This window comes from Passer montanus, unplaced genomic scaffold, assembly GCF_014805655.1.
Source record: "Passer montanus isolate IOZ18808 unplaced genomic scaffold, ASM1480565v1 scaffold10, whole genome shotgun sequence".
NCBI classification, from domain to species: Eukaryota; Metazoa; Chordata; class Aves; order Passeriformes; family Passeridae; genus Passer; species Passer montanus.
In genome coordinates this window covers 30,950,582-30,973,351 of record NW_024356505.1, presented here as the reverse complement: position 1 = coordinate 30,973,351, position 22,770 = coordinate 30,950,582, and the positions used below count along the sequence as shown (strand labels likewise).

General features: G+C 37.5%; 1 protein-coding gene across 19 annotated transcripts in view; it reads left to right on the top strand.

Annotated features, from left to right (window-relative positions):
• The window catches only part of PARD3 (par-3 family cell polarity regulator), a 445,202-nt gene that overhangs the window by 252,366 nt on the left and 170,066 nt on the right, over window positions 1-22,770 (top strand). For 15 of the 19 annotated variants that reach the window (XR_005627160.1, XM_039705901.1, XM_039705885.1 and 12 more), the window contains 3 exons: window positions 3,174-3,212; window positions 15,847-16,035; window positions 16,503-16,673. Coding sequence is in view for 18 of the 19 variants with exons in the window: in XM_039705901.1 (XP_039561835.1) it covers window positions 3,174-3,212; window positions 15,847-16,035; window positions 16,503-16,673 (399 nt within the window). In the remaining variant the exon portion in view is untranslated. The remainder of the gene's footprint in view (window positions 1-3,173; window positions 3,213-15,846; window positions 16,036-16,502; window positions 16,674-22,770) is intronic. The other 4 variants (XM_039705907.1, XM_039705894.1, XM_039705959.1 and 1 more) reach the window with 1 other exon arrangement.

The following is a 22,770-nucleotide window of genomic DNA, read 5'->3' as shown; positions in this document are numbered from 1 at the left end:
ACTTTGTTCTGTACTCAATTAAATTGCTGAAGTTATTTATTATTTGTATTATTGTAGCTATATACAACTCTAAAATAACTTACTTGGCTGCATTATTGTGAGAAGATAGACAAATATAAGTATGATGAATTAATAACTTCATTTTTCAATTGGGTTTGTGTTATTTTGAATGCAAAGAAAATGAATTTTATTTAGCCATTGCAAGATACTAAACATTAGCCTTTTACTTTTCAAAACTGCCATTAAACCTAGGAAGTCAAAGTGGCAGGGAAGGTTGCAAATGAACCAACTTTTACTTTAAAATTCTTGGAACATGCCTTCAGCTGCTGAAGTGAAAGCTGTCATAAAGTGAAGAGAAATAAAAATTTGAAATCCTATTGCACCCTACCTTATCACTGCAACAGTGAAAGCAATCTCTTTATAAGTTCCTGTGGTACAATTTTCATGGCACTGCTATCTTTCATAAAGGTGAATGAAAATGCTTTTTGAGATTTCTAAATAAACTTAGAAGTAAGAAAATATCTTAATTTTGTGTATATTATTTCTGTGGTAAAATGAGGAAGTTTTGACACATAATTTGACATGAGATTTTGTTTAAATAATTGTAAACAAATATATGGTGTAAGTAATGCAGAGATTTAATAGCAATACATTATCTAGTTTTAAAATAACAGCAAGTCAGCCCCTTTGAAGGAGTCCAAGCTCAGCAGCCTCCCTGCTGTGGCTCAGGCAACACTCTCTCAACTACTTTGGCAAAGTCCAGTGTAGGGAAGCCAGACCTTGCTGTGACTTGTCAGGTAGCAGGTGGGCTTTGCGCTGTGTGATGAGGTCAGATCTGAGCTGGTGTGTTTTTCTGCAGCTCCAGTTGAACAAATGGTACTGTGAGGATCTGGCAGTACATGTGTGTGATGATCCTCTGTTGCATAAGGATTTGTTTGTTTGCATTCTGACATGAGGAACTCTTAGGTATGCACTGCTGACTGCTGTCAAAGAGCAGCAGCAGAGTTGCTGGGGAAGGTGTTGAACTAAAAGTCATCATAAAGGCTGTTCTTTCTTCTCTGGTAAGAAATAATCCTTAAAAAATAATAAAGCAAGTCTTTTCAACCAGCTCCTCTCACTGACTTTTACTGGCTTACTGAAAAAAAAAACAAACCCAAAACAAATAAAAAAACCAATCAAATGAACAAAAAAGCCAAGAAAAAAAGAAAGGGCATTAATTTTGATGTAGGGAGGAGAATGAGCTGAAATCATGTCCATTCATCTTTTTCCCACGCAGACCTTCTCTGGCCACTTAGGAACAATTTGTCTTTGCATCCTTCCCCTATTTCTCTCATATTTTCTACATTTGTGTGCTTTAAAATATTAACTGAATGAGATGTGTCTCAGAAACCATATGTAGAAAATCATGTTATTTGATGTTATCCATCTTATTAAGGGCAGGACTTGCTGTTGCTTACTGACAACATTCAGTATTAAAACCATTTTATATTTGTCAACGTTTGTATAGATAGTTACTCAAATTAGATTTTATGTTTTATGTTTTGGGTTATGGCTTGAATGTCTTTTGAAAAAAAATTAAACATCTTAGGGTTTCATTTTAAGTAAAATGAAGATAATAAACTTTAGGAAAGTTAAGGAGTTTAACGTTGCTGTTATTATGAAAATGTGTAATTTTAGCTAAAACTTAGGGGATTGTTAAGCTGAGCCTGTTTAGGTTGGTATGGGATCTCTGAAACTTGTGTGGATCAAGTCAGGATCATATGTGTGTGTGATGATCCAGTGTAGCAGGGCACGATAAAAGTGAGGAAAATGTGGAAGAAGGGAATAAAATCAAGTTGGCAGAAGTCAGCTTTTGTAATTAGTGAGATCTGGAAGAATGGCCATGTTTCTCCAGAATACTGGGCATTTCATTCCTTCCACAGTTACCTAATGCCAGATAGGTAATGTATTAGGGCTTGTCCACACAGACATGAGCTAGAGACACATCATCTCTTAACAGCCTTCCCTCCCTGCCACCTCTTTTTGCAAAAGGGCTGAGGATTATTCTGGTTAAGTGGAGCTCCTGGAGCTCCGTGGTTGCCTCACATAACTTGTGAAGAATTTACTTAGAGCTGCTACTGACTGTGAATCCTCTGAAGGATTGGCTTAGGTTATTTAGCTTTTGAGCTATATTCTCAGTGCCAGCAGACACTGGCTGGCAGCATTAGTCTCCAGTTATCCTAAGTATTAATATGCCCATTGGTACATGTGGGACCTTTACATTTTCCTTGCAGTTGTCTTCATTTTTTTTTCTTACTGGTTGTTTGCTTCAGATTGAAGTTTACTGGATGTTTGTGTTACTGCTTTGCCACTGCATTTTTGTGCTTTATTGTTTGATTCTCCTGCAAAACAGCCTAAAGCAAAAATGTCCAGTAAACCCTAGCATTTCATTAGGCCCCAGCAGAATGGAAAGAATGGTTAGTCCAAAAGTGATCAGCCAGCCAGCATTAAGGTGTCTCCTGAGTTCTCAAATGGGTTTTGATATAGGTGGGTGTGGGCTTGGAAGAGCCATAGTTCCATATATGTTTCCAGAATTCTTGTGGGATGCATTTTCCAATGATGTGTGTTTGCCTTATGTGCCCTGAGACACAGGTGAGGAATGCAAAGTACAGAGGGTCCCTTCTCTGGTGAACTGAATGCATCCTCCTGTTCTGGGATATGCAGAGTTGCAGTTCTAGTTCATCCAAACATGCTCAAAAGGGGAATTCCTTGCTAATGAGAGTGGATTTTTAAAAAAATAAGTACTAGTTTAAAATATTTGGAAGGGTTCATATGGACTGCTGAGGTCATTCTCTGAAAACTTCAAAGAAGGGAAAAGCCGGGGGGGGGAGCTTCCCTGAATGAGAACATTCCACTGGCCAGTAAATGATGCAAGCAGATGTGGTTCTTCCTTGGCCAGACACCCTCACGGCCAGGTAGAGTCAGGTGCATGTACCATAAGGACCCTGGAATTATTTCTGTTCACTTCTCATGTAGCGGTTGTTTAGACAAATTTCAGTCAGGGGTGTGATGAACACCTTTCTTTTTTTTTACCATTTCACTTCAGAATTAGAGCCCTTTGTTTATCCCCTTGCTGTTAGATAGCATGTGTCATATGTAGTTGTGTTCTTATTTATTTTTTTTACTTCCTTTAGAATGCAGAACAAAGCCAGTCACAAATTCCAAAGGAAACGGTAAGAGCTTTGTCTTTTCCATACTGGAAGACTCCCAAATGTTTTTAAATTGATATGGCACTTCTCCATCAAAGTTTTACAGATCCTTCTTTCACCTTACATGCTGTAGATGGCTCTCTGTAGCTTTACATTTTAAATGCATTTTTAATGTAATTTCAAATACTGTTTGAAAATTATACACAATTCTCTTACTGCATATGCTCAAGTGCTGTTTGAAATTGCATCTCTTATATACAGCCAAAGGCTGAAAGTTGAAAGATAAGAGTAGACTTTAGCTTGGGTTACATATTGAAGCTAATTGTTTAAATCATTATTATATGACAGAAACCTGAGATACAAACATAGAAATTAGTCAACTAGGATTTAAGTCTTAATTGTATCCTCATAGCAAACCATTCTTAGCTATTTTTAAGAAACTCTATGGAAGTAGTATTAAGTTTAACCTTTTGAGGCTGCACCAGGTCTATGTGTGGTAGTGCAGTGAGGCTCTAGATTGAGGTTGTGTAATGTTAATATATCTCATTTTAGTCAGTGGAACATGATCAGTCCAATATAAAATACACTAATACATCTAACAAGTTTGTCTAAAATAAGAGGTGTACTTTATGAAATACCAACACAGAATCTAACAATAATATATTACCTTATAGATATACTGGATCTTAGTTAAAAACATACTTCAAGAAACTCAGTTCAGTTAGGTATCTATTTTAAAATTAAATAATAAATTAGGTTATGGAGACATTCAGAAGATCCTGTTGGTATTTGAAATTAGTTAGGCTGCTGAAAAACAAAAAAGAGCTTGTCTAGAAATTCAGAATGTCTTACCAGCAATGGCAAGATGGTGTCTGGAATAAAAAGAAAGTCAGGACTAGGTAAAGATACATAAGAGCCAACTCAGCGAGGCAATCAAGGGTATGTTGGTTGATACTATTAATTTTTCAGGCCAATGGAATGTAACAGTAAAAATGGGAATTTGAGTTAAATGTTGGGAATATTCACTTCTATCCTTCTGCTTTTAGTGTCCTTCTCTCTGAAAATCATCTGCTTAAGGGCTCTGCAAAACTGTGGGTGTATCACTGTTTCAGACATGCCTTGCAGTATCTCTTTACTGCATCTCATTAGAGGATGTATGTTTTTATCTTGATAGTTTCTTACCACGTACTGCTGATAAGTAAGGAGATCAAAGATCAAAGCCCAGGATAGCATTTCTATCTGTAATTGAATACCATTGAGAATCGAATACCATAATTTGTGGGTGCAGCCTTATAAAAGTATCCTGGTTTTGGGAGCTGAAATTCCACCCTGGAAGCTCATTAAGATAAAGCAGATTGCCTACAAGGTGTTTGTAGAAATCAGTTGCTCATCTGTTGCAAAGTTAATGTTTTGTAGCAAATTCCTTGGTGAAACCCTGTCTTTGGCATTCTTGGAACCAACACTCTAACATCATCTAAGGAAAGAGCAAAGTAAAATAGATATCTCCCATTTGTTCTCTTCAGATGTGGGGTAAAAAATGCTTGTTAATCAGGAGATTATGCAGGAGGGACAGGGAGTGTATGAATAGCTAGGGATTTCTTAAAAAAAAGAAGCTAGAAAGCCTTAGCAAGCCTTGAAAATATGGAAGTGAATTGGAAAACATATGAAGACTGAGTAACATATGCTTACTGAGGGAATGAAGCTAGAAACCTGATCAATACAAAAAAATTTGCCTAATGTCTTGGGTTTTTCATTCTTTATGCATTGGGATTTTTGTTATTTATTTAGAGGCTCAGAACAATGATGATTGATACTAGGAACACCAGGTCTCTTTATATTTACCGACTCCAGTATGTGAATAAAAAAAGGGACTAAATGTGAAAGGTTTTGGTGGGTATTTGTAATGCACAATGCTTTTGCACTTATGTCCCTTGTTCCAATCTACTTAGCTTTGGATAAGTGTGATACTTCTATTTTATAGACCTAATTTTCCTGAGCTGCACATTAATAATACAGTCACACACTCTTTATTATTATTTTGAAAGTATTTCTCTTTTCTTTCCTTTATTCTTCTTGCTTCTGCTTCAATACCTATTTATTCCTCCTCTGTCTACTTTTCAGATCTTTGAGATTTCTAATCTCGCAATTTCTATTTCTGTGCCTGCTCTGATCTTTGTGCTGTTAGTAGTGAGGTTTTAGTCTCCAAGTGTCAAGGACTTGATAGTCAAAAGCAAAGCAAAAAAAACAACAAAACCAACAAAAGAGTATGATGAAGGCAGTGAAGCTACAGAAATGAGAGAGGTGGAATGCAAGTCTGTTTTTCATTTAAAGGCAAAATGGTTGTGGGGTTTTTTTGTTGTTGTTGTTTTTATGTCCTTGTGGAGAAATAGAAGGAAAATGCACCTTTGAAATTTAAAAAAATAAAAGATATGAAAAAAAAAACTCCCTTGAAAGTAGAAAGCCTGAAATAAAATCAGAAAATATCAAGCCTAACTTATCGTTTTTTACTCAGGGGTTACCTTCATGTAACTGTTACTTTGAAATGGTTTGCATGAATATTGTGGCACTTGGATGCAGTAGTTAGTCCTCAGAGAGGCAATAAAAGAAAATCTTTTTTCCTAATTTGTGGCCTGAAATCCTTGACAGAGTTATTCCTTACAACCCATATAAGAAAGCATATGAATTCAGTTTTTTTGTGCACCATCGCAGAATACAGAGTCTCAATCTTAAATTTCCATATAAGAAGATTTTGCAATTTGAGAGGCTCACACAATTTAAGCTCTGCTTTCCAGTTTTACATAAGAAATGCAAAATGCTGATGCAGCTTCAGCTTCTATCCTGAAGATATCAGCTGGGCCCTGGTGGAAACTGGACTGGTGTTTTTACTTTCTCCTTTGCTTATGAACAGAGCCATTGCTCTGCTTGCTCATGAAATGAGGAAATCTCTTCTATCTTGGTTGAAAGGTTGTTTCACCCAGCCATGAGTTTGTACCATTTGTATAGCTGATGACAGTATGGAACAGATGCACCTATTGCTAAAGAGTGATTATTTGGAATGCAGGAGATTGCCTGTAATCTGAAAAAAAATAGTAATTTATCATTATTACATTTCTGTTTCTAAGCATAATTATCTTAATCCTGTTACAGTGCATTGAAATGAACTGTTAATTATGCTATGTAAAACATCTGCCAATTAATTTTTCCTCATATTCTTTGAAGGTTGATAGTGTTTCAGTAATATTTTTCTTTTACAATTGTCATTCACTGTTAGTTTTGTGAATTCAAAACCACCAAGTTAACTTTCCTGTTAAGCATAATGCTAGAAAAATAATAATTATCATATGAGTAAGTATTTTCTAAGGAGTGTTCTCTATTGATAAGAAGAGATTCAGAGTTAGAATTCAGGATTTCATTTCATGATTGTTGCACTCAGCAGCATGGAAAAGCTTCAGTTTTCTGTTCTCATTTGTTTTTTTGTCAAATTGCTGTAAGTGAGCAGAATGTTATGAATTTAAGTGAGTGCAGGATTTGTAACAGTGACATAACAAGAGTGGTTGGTGTGTTGGAACAATATATAAATGATTAGCAGCACTGATAGAAATTGCAAATGGGATTGATTCTTATTTTCTTCTGAAATCAACATTTGATATTCCAGTTATTAACTAAATTTCATTTTGATCACTGTGTTTTTTCACATGCAATTGCTGTTCTTGCCATATTCTTCTGTGTGTGATTCTGAGTAAATTAGCTAGCTTTTTATGCAAGAATTCTTTGCCGGTAGGAAAGGGGCTATGCTGGTCAGAGACATTTGTAGGAACTAATGAATAGTTACTTTTGTATGCTTTTTGTTCCTAAGTTTTCATATTGTATGAGAGGCAATACTAGCAAATGCCTAGAAATAGATGATTTGTATTGATTATTGCATAGAAAATTCTTGTGGAAAAATATCACAGTCAGTGTTGAGCTGTAAGAGGATGTATTCTAAATGCATGTGTGTTTGTCTTTTGCCCAGAAGCTGTTTGTATTGCTTCAAGATACCAATCACTATTGGGGATGCATCCAGAGATGCTTTTTAAAAGCTGTAATAATTTCCCACCACTTCCTATTTAGCACCTGTATAGAACTTCAGCTTGGTGATCCAAATGTCTGAACACTGAGCCAAGATCATAGATGGACTAATGTCAGCCTATACCACCAGCAGTGCTGTTATCAATAGGTACAGAATGATTTTATTGAAAGAGGATATGTCTGACTGATGATTAAGCTGATGCTGTTATTTCCTCCATGGTGCTTAGGAATGCTGAAGATACATTTTTGTACCTTTTTATCTTCTAATGGTGTGAGGCACAAGGGTGATTACAATGTTTTAAAAGCATTCTTACTGCAATTTTGAATGGTTTCAGCTAATAATTTTAATCAAGTTTTAGATCACTGCCCATATGAAAGAAATAGGTAGTGAATGTGTGATTTCTGCAAGGTACTGTTGTGGTTTCAGTCTTTTACCATAGGAGATACTCTAGTATTATATAGCATGTTCTGGGCGCATTTATGACTCGAGATAAGACATTAATTCCTAGTGAATAATTAATATAACAGTTAAGTGGCTGTGGTCATGAATGCTTTTTGACCAGTCTGAATTTCCTGGAATGTTCAGAGATAAGCCACATAAACTTCTGCATAATGCAGTGCTTAGAACTGACCCTCAGACTCAGTTTAGACTGTTAGCAGCTGGTGATTTACCTGGGATGTGGTGTGGCACATTTAAACTGGCTTTGTGCAGCACCACAGGGCAGCTGTGGCTGCTTTCTGAACATTGGCATTGAAGATACTTGCCGAAAATTTCGCAGTTTCATCTAAGACAACATATGTGTCCCTCCATGGTGACAGGATTGTCTTAGTGTCCCCATTGCAGAATCAGCCAGAAGCCACACCCATGTGTACAAACTTGTTGATTTGGAGCAAACCTTGTTTTACTGCATCATTGCCTTTAGACTTTTGGTGTTGATTCTCCTGTTGATATTAGATGAAGGGAAAATAATGAGATGAAATGGTTTGCCATGGTTGCCTGAAAGTTTGCAGCAGAAATAGGAGTGAGACACGGATCCCTCTGAGGTGATCCATACTGGCATTACTTCATAGGGAATGTTTTTCCTGCCACGGATTTATACAAAGGCATTATTTCTTTTTCAACTTGTTTTTCCTGTCTGTCTTTTCCAGACGCTATCTCTTTCTTTAGTCTTTCAGGTCTTGTAAATCCGATAGGCCAGTGAGAGAAGTATAAGGACTTTTAGGGAGCTCTGTCGTTAGTATGTTGGGCATTGAAGTTTTTCTTGAAAAAGGGATAGTGCAGAGAGCTGTAGCTTTATAGGCTTTTTTGGCAGAACAGACACCTACTGTGTACCTAATCCCTTGGTTTTCACTTCTCTAGGATAAGCAAAGTGTAAAGAAACGGGGTTAGCATTACAATCACATGTTTTTGTTTCACGACATACAGCAGGAACACGAAGTTTGAACAGAACAGCAGATTTGAACAGAGTATGTTGGCCTGAATAAAGTACAGTGATTATGGTACCTGTGACAGACTAGTGAGAAGTTCTGAGATTAAGAACCAACAGAATGTTATTTTAATGGTGTGATCAATTTTTGAAATGTGGAATCTCATTTGATTGAACCAGTTTCTATGACAGCCCAGATCAGAGTGTTGGCATTAGGGAGAGTAATGTAAGTAGAGACAAGCAATGGACTTGTTATAGGGAGAAGTAACAAACATGTGGATGTACTTAAACATGGGCTTTTGCAGAACTTTGATTTCCATTCTAAATGAAAATCACATGCTAGAATTTTTGTGCTTTAGAAAAGCATTTAATTTTTTCCTAAATCGTATCTTAATCCATCCAAACCTTTAAACTGAAGTTATTTTTGCATGTGGAACATCTTTTTTGGTATTAAATTAAATCCTTAAAATGGACATAACAGGAAATGCAGTGGGGCTGATTTGCAGTACTTCCATGAGCTAGTATTTTTGTCTATAAATACTTACCAAAGTTAATCCACGTCTAATACACAAAAAAACTCTTCCTTGATGGGATTAAGATTAAAGCAGAACACATTTCCCATAAAATCTCAGAATTCAAATCTAGTTTTTGATATTTAGCAGCTGCTGTTTGATTTGAATGAATGCAGTCTTTGCCAGATGTGACATATTAACTTTGCTAATATGAATAATGAGTCTCTGTATATGAGCAAATAAGATTCATTAGTGTTTATCTAACATATGACAGATATTAAAATTCTTAGTCTAGGAAGAGATAGAAAAAGAAATCAAGAATCAGAATTCTGGTTGTTTAGTTGGATTAAGCCCTGCATCATTTTATAACCAGGTAAGTAGACACTTCAGGTCCTCAAAACCTATAATGCAACACAACCGTCTGGTTTAAAAAAAATAATTAAAAAAAATAGGCCTTGTATTTCAGGAGAAAACTGGGTTGGAGTGTGCATGCCACTACTGGATCAGTAGGCAGGATTTTCTCTGCTGATGGAGTTGCTCTAGTTATATTTTTCTTTAATGCCTACCCATGATGGGATGCACCAGCTCTCAGTTGTTCCTCCCAAGGAGGTCCCTCAGCTGTTGTTGGGGAGGTGTGTTTCAGGACACCTACATGGCTCTGTTTTCAGTACCTCCATACATTACATTTTCAGAAGTACTGAACGTCACCCTCCACAAAGCAGTGGTTGACCAAAGAAGCTGTTTTGTTTTCTTAGAGCTGCTTCATGTGTTCTACATTTGTACATGTGATGGCATAGGATGAGAGAGTCATCATTTTTTATGTACCTCAGTTTAGAGGGTAGCCTGATAAGACAGCAGTGTCACCCACTCAACTTGAAGGTCAAAACAGTTTGAGTCACCCCTGATGTTAAGAATGTCTTTGCACAATAGCTAAGTGAAATCTCCTCTCTTGATATATCCTGCTACATTCTATTTTGTTACAATAATACGGAGACAAGTTTTATTGGTTTCCCAAACTATAGGACTCATGATTCCTTAGTATTGTGGGTACCTTATCAGAAATAATTAAATAATGGATGCTGTATTAAAATCTTTCAAAGACTGAAAATACCTTGGAAAAAGCTGTTAGGTAGGAATTCCTTGTTATTGAAACCCAGTGACTAAATTTGGGATTTGGAAATTTCCAGTAGTTTTACAACCTACACTTCCTAGAGAGCTCTCACATCCACCAAACTCATCTTTTGAGAATTTGAGGTTTTCCATCTGGGTAAATTGTAAAGAGAGAAGACACATTTGTGAGACAAAAGGTTGATAGTTTAAAACAGTATTTAAACAGTGGCTAACAGAGCTGAAATGTTAGAAGGCTGCCCACAACAGAACTTGAGACAGGTAAATTGAATAGTGAATGGGGTCACTTAAGTTGTTAGGTAGTGTTTGTGCTATAGTTAATTAATCATGTAAATGTCATGATTGTGGTGTATATATATACACATATAAGGGTGTGGTGTATGTGTACATGCATTTATGTGTTCATTCACGAGCCTTGTAAAAGTTTTCATGCACATGTGCTCATATATATAACTGGAGATGCAGAGCTTTAGTGATTGCTCTGTGAAAGGGAACAGGAGCACATTTTTGTTCACATAGTGACGAAGTAACCTGCAGACAAGTTTCAGTGAGTGAATAACTGCTGAGAAGGCAGCAGGTCTAAGCTTGCAAGAGAATGAACTTCACTGGAGAGAATGCTGCCAGCCTTGTAGCAGCAGCGAGTCACTGAGGAAACCTGTCCTAGCTTGACTGAAAATTGCTTCCCCCGTTAGGTGGGAGGAAGGTTTTCTTTGCTGTTCAGTTTCTGTTTTCACCCATCTCATGCTGCTTTCTCACCAGCTGAGCCCTGATGAGGTCCTGCTAAGGGAGGAAGTTCCAAACAATAGTGTGTAAAATATGAACCCCCAGCTGGTCAAGAGAGGCGATTGTCCCACTCTGCTCCTCATTGGTGTGGCCTCACCTTAGAAATTGTGTGAAGTTTTTGACCCTGCAGGACAAGAAAGTTCTGAAGCTATTAGAGAGTGTCCAGAGGAGAGCAATGAGGATGGTGAAGGGCCTTGAGGGGAAGCTGTGTGAGGAGCAGCTGACGTCGCTTGGTCTGTTCAGCCTGGAGAAGAGGAGACCTCATTGTGATCTTCAACATCCTCCTGAGGGGAAGAGGAGGGGCAGGCACTGTTCTCTTCTCTCTAGTGATCTGTGACAGGACTTGAGGAAATGGCCTGAAGTTGTGTCTGGGGAGGTTTAGGCTGGATATCAGAAAAGGTTCTTCACCCAGAGGGTGGTTGGGTTGGAACAGGCTCCAGGGCAGTGGTCACAGCACCAGCCTGACAGAGTTCCAGAAGCACTTGGACAATGCTCTCAGGCACAGGGTGTGACTCTTGGGGTGTCCTGTACAGGGCCAGGCCTTGGACTTAATGATCTTACAGGGTTCCTTCCAATTCAACATATTCTGTAATTCTGTGATAAAAGGATAAAGAGGACTAGAGGCTATTACTAGTATGATGAGAAAACTAATGGCTCTCTAACTGTTGAAGTCTATTTTAATGTTGTTTATAAAATTAAATCTGATTTTATGATCAGATCAGAACTTATGTAGAGGATAATGTTATGTGGAAGAGAAAAACAATTCCCCCCCTTGTTTATCTTATGGCTTTTAAAATCTCTGATATATCAAAACACTGCTGTTTGTTCTAGTCAGGAAGTTTATCTTTAAATTTACAATATATTTATGTTATATATAAAAAGTGAAAAACTTATCTCAAATGTTGTTCAGCACAAATTGATGCTAAATATGATTTTGAAGCCAAAAAAGTCACCTACGTATTTTATCACCAATCAAATTTTTATTATAAATTACATACTTGAGCAGCTTCATTCATCCAACTGAAGTCATTTCACATGACCTTTTCCTCAGCAGCCTCTGTCTGAACAGAATATTGTTCTGCTGTTAATTGTTTTGGACATAGTGTGTGAAAAATCTTAAGGGAGTTGAATTTTGTTGTTCAGGGTTCACAGTACATAATTTTGCTTGCATGTTTACTGCTGGCCTGTCAAAATATATGACGGAATAAATTTCTCCTACAGATCAACTAATCATGAAAATAGTGTTGAGGTGTTTGATTGACATAGTGAAGCTGTTAATTTGGAGAGTATCAAGATCAAATGGAAGCTACTGCAATTAAGAAGTGACTGTGTTCTCAGCTGAAAATTTTTAATGCTGCATTTTAGATTTTTTGTGCATTTTTATGCTGTCTCATGGACATATTAGGGAATTTCTGTGATTTGTTGCATTTAAATACTTAATGTTCAACACAATTTTAGTGCAAATTTTACTCTTTATAATAGCTGGTTTTATATTGATTGGGGAGAGTTGCTGTACATGTAATGTTTCTGTACTCTAAAGGATTTTGGAGAACAAAGGATTCAGCCATTATGAGATTTTTGCTGGGGCTTTTTTGTTTTGTTTTCATCTTTACAACTTTGGTTCAAAATATTATAGTAGCAGGCTAAAAATCTTCCTGCTCATTTCTCTGTGACTGGCTCCTTTGTGACATGCTTAGAGGTTCATTGTCACTAAATGGTACTGCTCCAAGACTGGTATTATGAAGTTACGTTCAATCTATCATACATAGTAAGACTTTCTTTGATACCATGGTGTGGCACAAATGTTAAGTTGGCTACTTTCATATCCTCAGCACTTGAAAATTAATAGTTCAGTTTTTATTGAAAGCCACATTTTTCACATTTGTTATACTTTTTTTTTTTTTTTTTTTAACTTTACATTCAAGCATATGATACTGACAGGCAGAGTTTGGAGGGCAAAAAGCTTCTTATGTCCCTAAAATTCCAGACACAGATATGGTGGTAAAGCAAGTGTGCTTAGGTGGGAATAACTGTAGACACCCTATGAAGTCCCTAAAGAAATTTAGTCATAGCCTAGTAGTGGTAATTTTCTTCCTTGGGTGAGTTGATCAATTTTCTCATGCTTTCAGTACTCCTGATCCAGTGCTGAGGCTGCTGTTTCTCATTTTTTCACAAGCATGATCTGCTCGCTCCTGTACAGCTGCTTCAGAGTAGTTTCAGGTTTTGGCCTCACGTTTCAGCTGCACACTCAGGTGTCTCTAGCCTTATATTGCTTTATTTCCTTATTCAAGATTGCAGGAAACAAGCCAGCATAAGCCTCACATTAAAACAGTGCTGAGCTGGTAATGCAGCTCTTTGGTCTCACTGAAGAGAAATAAGGTAGAGGCCATTAGTCAAGTCTTTGGGGATGCTTGTGAGATGCTCACTCCAATTGACCCTTTGTCATATAGAAAGGCACCTGACAGGCCTGGGAGAATGCTTTGCCTGAAGTTTTCGTGGATTGTTTGAAGATTAGAAAATACTGGGGGAAGAGGGGAATTGATTCTAAATTTATTTTAACAGTAGTAAATAAAAATTCAGTAAGCATATCTGCTTTCTTGGATAAGCCACACATCCTACCTTGGTTTTATCTCTCTTCTGGTTCACAAGCTTTATTCCTACTACTAGTTATTAAGGAATATGAAAGTGATCAGTGTTACAGAAAGTATAAGGTAACACACATCTGTTTCAGATTGTTTTATTCTGCAGCCATTTGACAAAATGTGGATTCAAGTGTATGCTGGAGCTAGTGCTTCTGTGAGCCAAGCAGGAAAATTAAGGTGGTAATTTTCCCATAATTTGGGAAACATCTTTTTAAATAGAGTGTTTTTCAATGGCCACAATACACTTTTCCATTCCTCACAGCTAGCTTTGGTCATGCTGTTTCGTGTGGCCAAGAGATGTGTTTTAATAGTGAGATTCACAAGCAAGCCAGCCTAGCTGTGGCACATTGATAGGGAGTATTAATTTTTTTCATTGTTTTGGGGGGTTTTTTGGGTTTTTTTTGCTGAACCACTGTGCTTAGTTATGAGCAAAAAGAGTCTAGTGCAAAGGGAAGGGCTGATGAGCACATGAAGGTTCACGCTTTTAACAAGTGGGAAAAGACACAACTCCTGTTTTTCTTCCCTCAGCTGTTGCGGCTCTCTCAGCAGTCTGACTGCCTTCCCATGTGACATTTTTTCACTGCATTTCTAGGTCAATGGTGACACAACTAGCATGCTTGTGCCCAAATTGATCATCTCAGTCTGCTGTACTCCACATGGCTTTCACATCTATCTTTGCCATAGGCTGCGTTTGCATTTCCTCAAGTCTTAAGAAACAGGGACAGCTCAGCAGGCACACGTTAGCTTCTCATATGTGTTCTCACTCATATGAGTGAGCTTTGCAAATAGATCAGTGATGTGGGAAAAGATAATATAAAATCAGTGTCAGAAACAGAGGTGACATGCTGCTAAGATTATGAAAATTCGGCCAGATTAATTCTTCCAGAGAAGAACTCCTGATGCTGGACATTAGTGTGCACCTTCTGCTGTTCTCTCTTTCTCCTTCATGTGGGTGAAAAAAACCCCCTAGCACAGGGTTCACTAGCAAAGAATCATGCCTTTAAGGGCATGACTTTTTTTGTTAATTGATAAAGTTATAACCAAAGGTGGCTATAACCACTTTGTTAGATCCAAAATGGATCAGAAACAAGTGAGCAGCATCTACTGTAAGAGATAGGGCTGGTGAACAGCCTGTCCCTCCCATTCCTCCCTTTGGCAGAAGTCTCTTGGACATGAGCACTGCTCCTCAGGGCACGGCCACTTTCCTTCCTGGGTGTTGTGCTCATGCTGCTGCCCCATGAGTGTCACTGCTCTGTGGGGACACTGCAAGGCCTCTGCTCCCAGCCTGTTTCCTGAATTTGGCAGGAGGTGAAGCATGAGGCCAGTCAGCTGTGCTTGTATGGCTTTTGGATGCATGGAAAGGTGTCACTGAGCAGCTCCTTGCTGGCAGCTGTGGCAGGCCTGTGACTGTAATTCAGGGTGCTTAAAAAGCTGGGATTTTCCCAGCCAGGCTAAAACTGGTTGTTGAGGACAACCAAGATCCAGAGAGGTGGGTAAGAGGACAGAAGTGAAGGGCAGAGCTGGGAAAAACAGGAAACTTGGCACTCAGAGCTGGATTTGACGACAAGCCTGGCAACATCAGAGAGATGTGCTTTTGCAGATCTCAGCTGTGTAGTTTTCTGTTTTTTCCTAACACAGATCATTTTAAGTAAAGTGAGGTGAACAGGTAATTTTTGAATTTAATTTTCTTGCACTTAGTTTCTCCCTAAGACTGCAAAGCTCCATAGATGATGATGGTACTTTAAAAATTCTGTAGGTTTGCAAGTAGGAAAATATTTCTGATAAAGCTCTTTTGGCTAATGAAATAGCAGCTTACATGTGAGTTAGTATTGATGGCAGATTCAGTAATGACATGTGATGCAATTACTTTACTAGAGAGAGAAGCACTTAAACACAAATTTAAGATATTTCTGAACCTAGGCATCAGCTGGAGGTGATTGAAAATACACTATTTCTGCACATTTCTTCACATAATTACTGTAGAAAATATTGTGGCATTGTAGTAAAAAGCAGAGAGTTTTGAATGCTAATAGCTGTGGGGGGAAGAGAATTCCCAGAGAAATGCTATTCTATAATCCCATGCTAATCTCCCCAACAGAAAGCAGAAGAAGAGGAGCTTGTCCTCACACCTGATGGCACCAGGGAATTCCTCACTTTTGAAGTTCCACTGAATGACTCTGGGTCTGCTGGGCTTGGCGTGAGTGTCAAAGGTAACCGGTCCAAAGAGAACCATGCCGATTTAGGAATCTTCGTCAAGTCCATTATTAACGGTGGAGCAGCATCCAAGGTAAGAGGGAATATCTGTGTGCTTTTGTCTTCCTCAGTTTTCCATAGTCAGTTATTTTGAAAATATCCATGGATCGAAGAAGAATGAGCTCTCTAGTGTTCACCAATTATACCATCAGAGGTAACATTTAGATTTCTACTCACATGTTTGCATGTCCCAGGTTTAAACAGCCCTAACAGGTTCAGGAAGGAATGAGCCATCTCTGGTACAGTTCCATTAGTATGCTGTTTGAGCAAACAGATTATGATAATAGCTTTCAGTGCACATCTGTAATTGAAATAGACATTTCCTATAGTGGCTGCTAGGGAAGCTATTATTGCAGTGTTCATTCTGCCATAAACCCTTAGGACTAAGTATAGTTGGTTGAATATTTTTCTTTTGATTTGTTTTTTTTTTAATTCTCTCCAGTAGACAAAGCTTCTTTTGTCTGTGTTTTATGTAACTATCTATAATTTTTACTTTTCCAGGATGGCAGGCTTCGAGTGAATGATCAACTAATAGCAGTTAATGGAGAATCATTACTGGGCAAAACAAATCAAGATGCTATGGAAACCTTAAGGAGGTCCATGTCCACTGAAGGAAACAAACGAGGAATGATTCAGCTTATTGTGGCGAGGCGAATAAGTAAATGCAATGAGGTAATAAGCTTTTGATATTGGGATTGGCAATTTTCACTTCTGAGGTATTTGTGTTTACAGGAGATGTCATGTTTCCTCTGGGACCTGAAAAATAATATCTGAGAAGCTAAAGAAAGAGAGAACTACAGGATTATCTGAATTTCAGTGTTAGACATGCTAACGTTATTACTGATCAATAAAGTTTTTCTTTCGAGTATTTTTGTCAATGAAAAACAGGAAACACTGAATAAAACAATATTGATTTTGTAATTGGATCTCACTGTTTATGTGATTTTTGTTCAGCGGAGTTTTTTATGGAGGTCTATTAGATCTTTCATTTATAGACTTTGTGTTAACTGACTTGTTTCTTTGTCACTTCCAATTTTTTAAATTAAGAGTAGAGCTCTTATATTTCATTATTATATTTTATCTAAACTAAAGTTTAATGTATAGATTCTACAAAACTTTGTCTTGGCCTTAATTGTAGGGGAGGTTGAACTACTGAATTCAGGGTGAAGTGGTGATTCTTCTGATGATTTGCAATTTTAGTCTTCTCTAGTACAATATTAATGTGTCGATGTTTTGAAATATATTAATGATTTCTAATAGTTTATCTTCTATTTAATGTAAGTAATGCTATATACTAGGAATATATGGACATATGATGAGAAGGACTGTAGATATTGGGGAGGACTGAATTAGACTTCAGAACAAATTGGAGAAAGGACTGAGTTAAATAGGATACAGCTGAATGGCATGTCAGAAAAGCATCTCTTCTTTAGAAATCTAAAAGTAAATTCTTTCATTCTTGCTAATATAGTGAGGTCTTATCAGGAATGTTATTTCTTGATCATCATGCTTCAAAAACGATGTGCACAAATTGGTTTTAGTATCACTGCTCCTGCCTAGGGGAAAAAAAGAATGGTTTACTTTTTAATGCATAAATCTAACCTTCAGAAAAAGTCACTCCATAGTGTGTTATAAAATTATGTCTGAAAAAGACAGTAGGCTTTTTGAAAGTGTTAAGCTCCTCTTGATTAACTGCTTATACAAAGTTTTTGTACATATGCATGTTTATATATGCACACTGATGGAAAGCCAGCTTGGATGCACAGCGTCTTGCTTAGTGTTGAAGGAATTCTGACCTTTTTGTATGTGGTGTTGTCCTTATCTAGGCCATTTGAAACCTTCCTTTGGAGACTGTTCCTTATTTTTAACCAATTTTCAATTTGTAGGTGCTACTACATGTTACTACATAAAAAGGGTGTAATATTTGAGACTATTTCTATGTTTAGTGATTTTTTTTTTTCCCTAAAAGGATGTAAAAGATGATCCCTTTTCTCCTAATGAAAGTCTTCTCAACTGAATTAATCCAGATAGTGTTTGTAAACACAAGGGAGGTAATCCAGCAGTGATAAAACAAAGACATTTCTCCTTAAATCCAGCACAATTTTTACTCATTCAAGAGTAGCTTGGTCCTCTATATATGCTTGACATTTAGTACGATTTATTTTGCAGAAATCAGGTGCCAAAAACAGCACAGCTGACTGCAATATATGTCCTTCAGGATAAAAGAACTGATCATGGAAACAGATTTAGATAATTGAAATGTACCTGCACAAGGGCAGGATAGGCCCTCTCTTTCTGGGCCTCCTTTACAGTTTTTTGTGCATTTTCCCAACTCCTAAAGAAGCTGGCAAGATGAGCTATAATGATTAGGAAAGCATTGATATGCCACTATTGCTGTAGTAATCATCTCTACAAAGTAATTTTTGTAAGTAATTTTTCCTAGGAATTACTGCTTTTATCACACTTATCCAAAGGAAATATGATGTCAATACTGTTTGCATATTTTAATATGATGAAAGGATGGCTTGCATGGATATAAAGCTGTTTACCTGCTGAGCTGGCAATATGCAAGAAGTCACTTTTCTGGAAGTCTTGCAATTCCCAGACTTCAATGCAATGAAAAGCAAAGAGCTTTTTTTCTTGGTATTTTGCAATTAAACCTTATATCCTCTTTCAAGATTGTGACCAATTTAAGCTTTAGATATTATTAAGCTGATGTAACACTGATAAGCTGTGATAATGTTATTTCTGAATGTTGCAGGAGTACCGTATATGAGTATGGTATTCAGTCAGCTCAGTCCCTCTGTAGTGGCTGTGGGGCTGAGAACTGGCTGGAGACAGCATTGCCTCAGTGGCTGCCCTTGTCTTGGCTATATTATGCTTAATTTAGCAAGACATATTGCTTAGATCTGCTGGTATACAAATTTTCCCCTTGGAACATTCCAGTAACAACCACTGGAAAGATTTTTAGTGTTAGAACACTAAAGGAAATGACATTTGACTGGCAGCAAATTCAGAAGCTTCCAGATTAGAAGCAAAAGCATAAAAAAAGGGCACACCCTTGTCTTAATAACTCCAACCTTTTATCACTGTAGAAGCACAGAATCATTTAGATTAAAGATTATTGACTCCAGCCATTAACCCAGCATTGCCAAGTCCACCCCTAAACCATATAGCCAAGTGCCACATCTATACATGTTATAAAGACCTGCAGGGATGACTCAGCCACTCCCATGGGCACCCTGTTCCAAAGCTTGACTATACTTTTCATGAAATACTTTACCTAATATCAAGTCTAAGTCTTCCCTGGAACAGCTGGTGACTGTTTCCTCTTGTCCTGTCCCTTTTTACCTGGGAGAAGAGACTAATCCCCACCTGTCTAAATTCTCCTTTTAGGCAGCTATAGAGAGCAAAAAGGTCTCTTTCCTTAGCCTTCTCTTTACTCCAGGCTAAACACCCCCAGCTCCTCAGAAAGGGGGGATTATTGGTTTAATTAAATATAAAAAGTAATGTTCAACTTTTGAAAAAGTATTTCTCAGTGTTTTCTATGCTCTTCTTCCTCTTTTTGTTCTTCAGAGGAGTCACTGTAAAAAACCAGCAGATAAAATATCCTGTTCAACTGACTTCTTTCCTTTGTTGATTCAGCATCGTATGTGTCCACTTTGTAGACAAAAACATAGCTTTGTTTCTTGTTACTCTGAACTACAGTTAAGTGGGACTGGTTTGGTACTATTCACTTTTGTGTGTCACCAAGAACAGTGTTCAGTCTGCTCTGTTTCAGTGTATGATCAGTCCTGTGAGGTCAGGTCCTGGCTGATTCCTTGCCACACCATGGAGCACCCACAGGTGTCTCAAAAGGGAAATCCGTGCAGGGGGTGATAATGCCAATGCAGAAATAACTGTGCTAATCATCTGGATGATAAATGCAGTTGATCTCTGGATGATAAAAAAAATCCCACAACAAAATAACAGCAAAAAGAACAACAACAACAAAAAATACTCTTTTTTCCCCTGTCTTCAAGTCCAGCAATTGTTTTACATTTGCAAAGTCAAACTGACTTCCTTTGAGATAGACCAGAGAGTCTGCTTCTTTCTTTGGTAAAACTGAATTTGAATTGGATTTTTAAGGCAGTTAGTGGTATGAAACTGTTCTTTTGGTTTCAATGCCAATTTTCATAATCAGTCCTCAGAATTGCTGAGGAGGGAGAATTAATTTGCAGCATGATTCTGCAGATTGTTGTTTCTGCATGTTTCAGTTTAGACTAGGATGTTTGTGTACTTTTTGTATTTTGTTTGCTGTCTAGAAGTGAGTGACAGAACCTCTGCTGTCCTGGGTTGAGGGAAGCAGAACAGTTGCTTCTGATCTGCTGCAGAGTCTTTGTCAGAGAGTTTTCTTTGGCTTCTTGAACATGAAACAATTTCAAAACTTGGTGAAGTGACCTCGGATACTCCTTTCCCATGCCATCATTATTCTCAAACAGCTTCACAAGTTCTCATGTTGTAAACTAAGCCTTCAGAGCAATTGTAGTAATAATGTAAATGTACATAAACACCATAAGAGTATTATCTTGACTTCAGAGAGGCAGGGAGGAGATAATTTATATCATCACCCCTCCCATAACTGCAGAGTCAAAAGAGACCACAAACTTCCCAGAAGGTAAAAAGAGATTTTGTGCTGCTGTGGTTTTGCTGAAGATTTGCCTGTAGGAAGAATTTTCATTGACTCACCAGAAGATAGTGTGTAATCCATCTAGGTTTTCAAGTGAATTGTCTTGTAGTAAATATTGATATAAGCATGGAGTGTTAGTTATGAATGAACTCTAAGCCAAAGCTGTGCATCTGAGTTTTTCTCCTGTTTGCATTATGTCTGTACAGAGTACAGTAATGTAGAATTCTGCTAGCTGTGCTACTACAAACCTTGCAAAACTGTGTTTAATATCTCTGCCACTCCAGACAAAATCACACACTGAATATTTGATGGACACTGTTAGAATAGTGTAACAAAAACATTTAATTTGGGATTTGGCTATATCTATAGCTGAGGTTCCCTTGTCCCCCATTTAAAAAAGTTAAACATTCTGTTCTGTGTTTTCAGCTTTAAGCCTTGCTTGTTAACTCATCAAGTTTCCTACATAAGCATGGAGAGACTCTTTAAGACACATTTCCAAAGCTGTGAAAACAGTGGGAAAAATGGAGAGAATAGCAATAATATTGACTTGATATTCATATGTGGCCAGTTTTTAACACCTCATTTTTCAGAAGAGGAGCCATCAGCTTTTTAGGTCTTTATCTCACGGTTGAAATTTTTTTAATTCCTCAGATTTAAGGAGAAATGGAGTACTTGTGCCGTGTTCTGTTAATTAGTGATGCTGTTGTGATTAGCCTTTATGGGCAAACAGCTGGTGGCTGCATTGCCAGAACGTGCTCAGCACTCAAGCACAACTGCCAGTCACGTCCCTGCAGCTGGTGGCTCCATGTGCTGATTCAAGAAAATAAAGGTAATTGTTACTTTTGGAATCCTGTGCTTTTCAGTCCTGCTACCTGGACAGCGTAGAGACACAGATTGCTCATCTGCACTCTGTTCATGTCACAGGCAGGCAGCACTTGTCTGCCATTAAGTGAGAGAGTGTCACCATTTTCCTCAAAATGAGTAATTTCAAGGGTTTTTTCTTGTTTAGACCTCCCTTTTTTTTTTTTTTTTTTTTTTTTTACAGGATGAATATTTTGCCAAACCTGCCTGAAATGAAGCTTTGCAAATTATTTGCATATCCCCAATTCTTCATGCATGTCTGTTCCTTTTTTTTCTCCCTTTGAAAATGAGCAAACTGTGAAGCAGAGTCCTGATTCCAGACTATAATAGGACCTCATCATTCATGAAATAAATTGACTGATAGATCAGTAAGACTTTGCAAATGAGTGGTTTCATTACAAAAGAAACAAGCAAGCATCTTTTCCAGTGTGTGTGCAAGTATAAAATATTCAGCATCATTTTCCCCTGCATGCATTGCCGAGTTACCTACATTGAAGTGTAGGTGACAGGTTTGTTTTTTCTTTCTCACTAGATTAGTCTTGTGATGACCTTTTGGAATTTAACTGTCAAAAAGTCTTTAGCATCTTCTCCAAACACACTGATTTCCCTGTTTATTCCCATCTCCAACTCATTGATAAAGCTGTTTATCAACTTAAGCTATTCCCAGCTCTGATTCCTAGGGGAATCTACAACTCTTTTCCATCCTGAATATCAATCTTTGTGTCCAATTCTTTAGCCAGTTTTCAACCCAGAAAATTAAAATTTAGTCCAGTCCTATGAAAACTTAGTTTCTCTAATGCCTTTGACATTGATGCCTTGATATAGACTAATAGTATTTTAAAAGTGTCTATGTTGGAAAACTAAGCTGTAGTATTTTGAACATCTTAACCACAGTACACAGATAAGAAGGATAAAAGAAAGCCTGGAGAATAATTCTGTGTGACAGAAAGAGCTTCAGCATTCTGGATGCAGTGTCATATATAGCAAATTTGTGTTCTAACTTCTTTAACACCCATAATGCTTGCATTCCTATATTTGGACAATTTATTTTCTGAAGGAAAAAGGGGGTCTGATTCTTGTTTCATTTAAAAAAAAAAGAGTTTGTTTATGCTTTGAATATTTTGGCACTCTTCTTGTGCATAAACCTTTTTCATATGTATGTACATAACTTCAAATAGGATGGATGGTGGTGTTTAAGTAAAAGGGACTGCATTATTTGTCCTTTTATCATCTAGATAA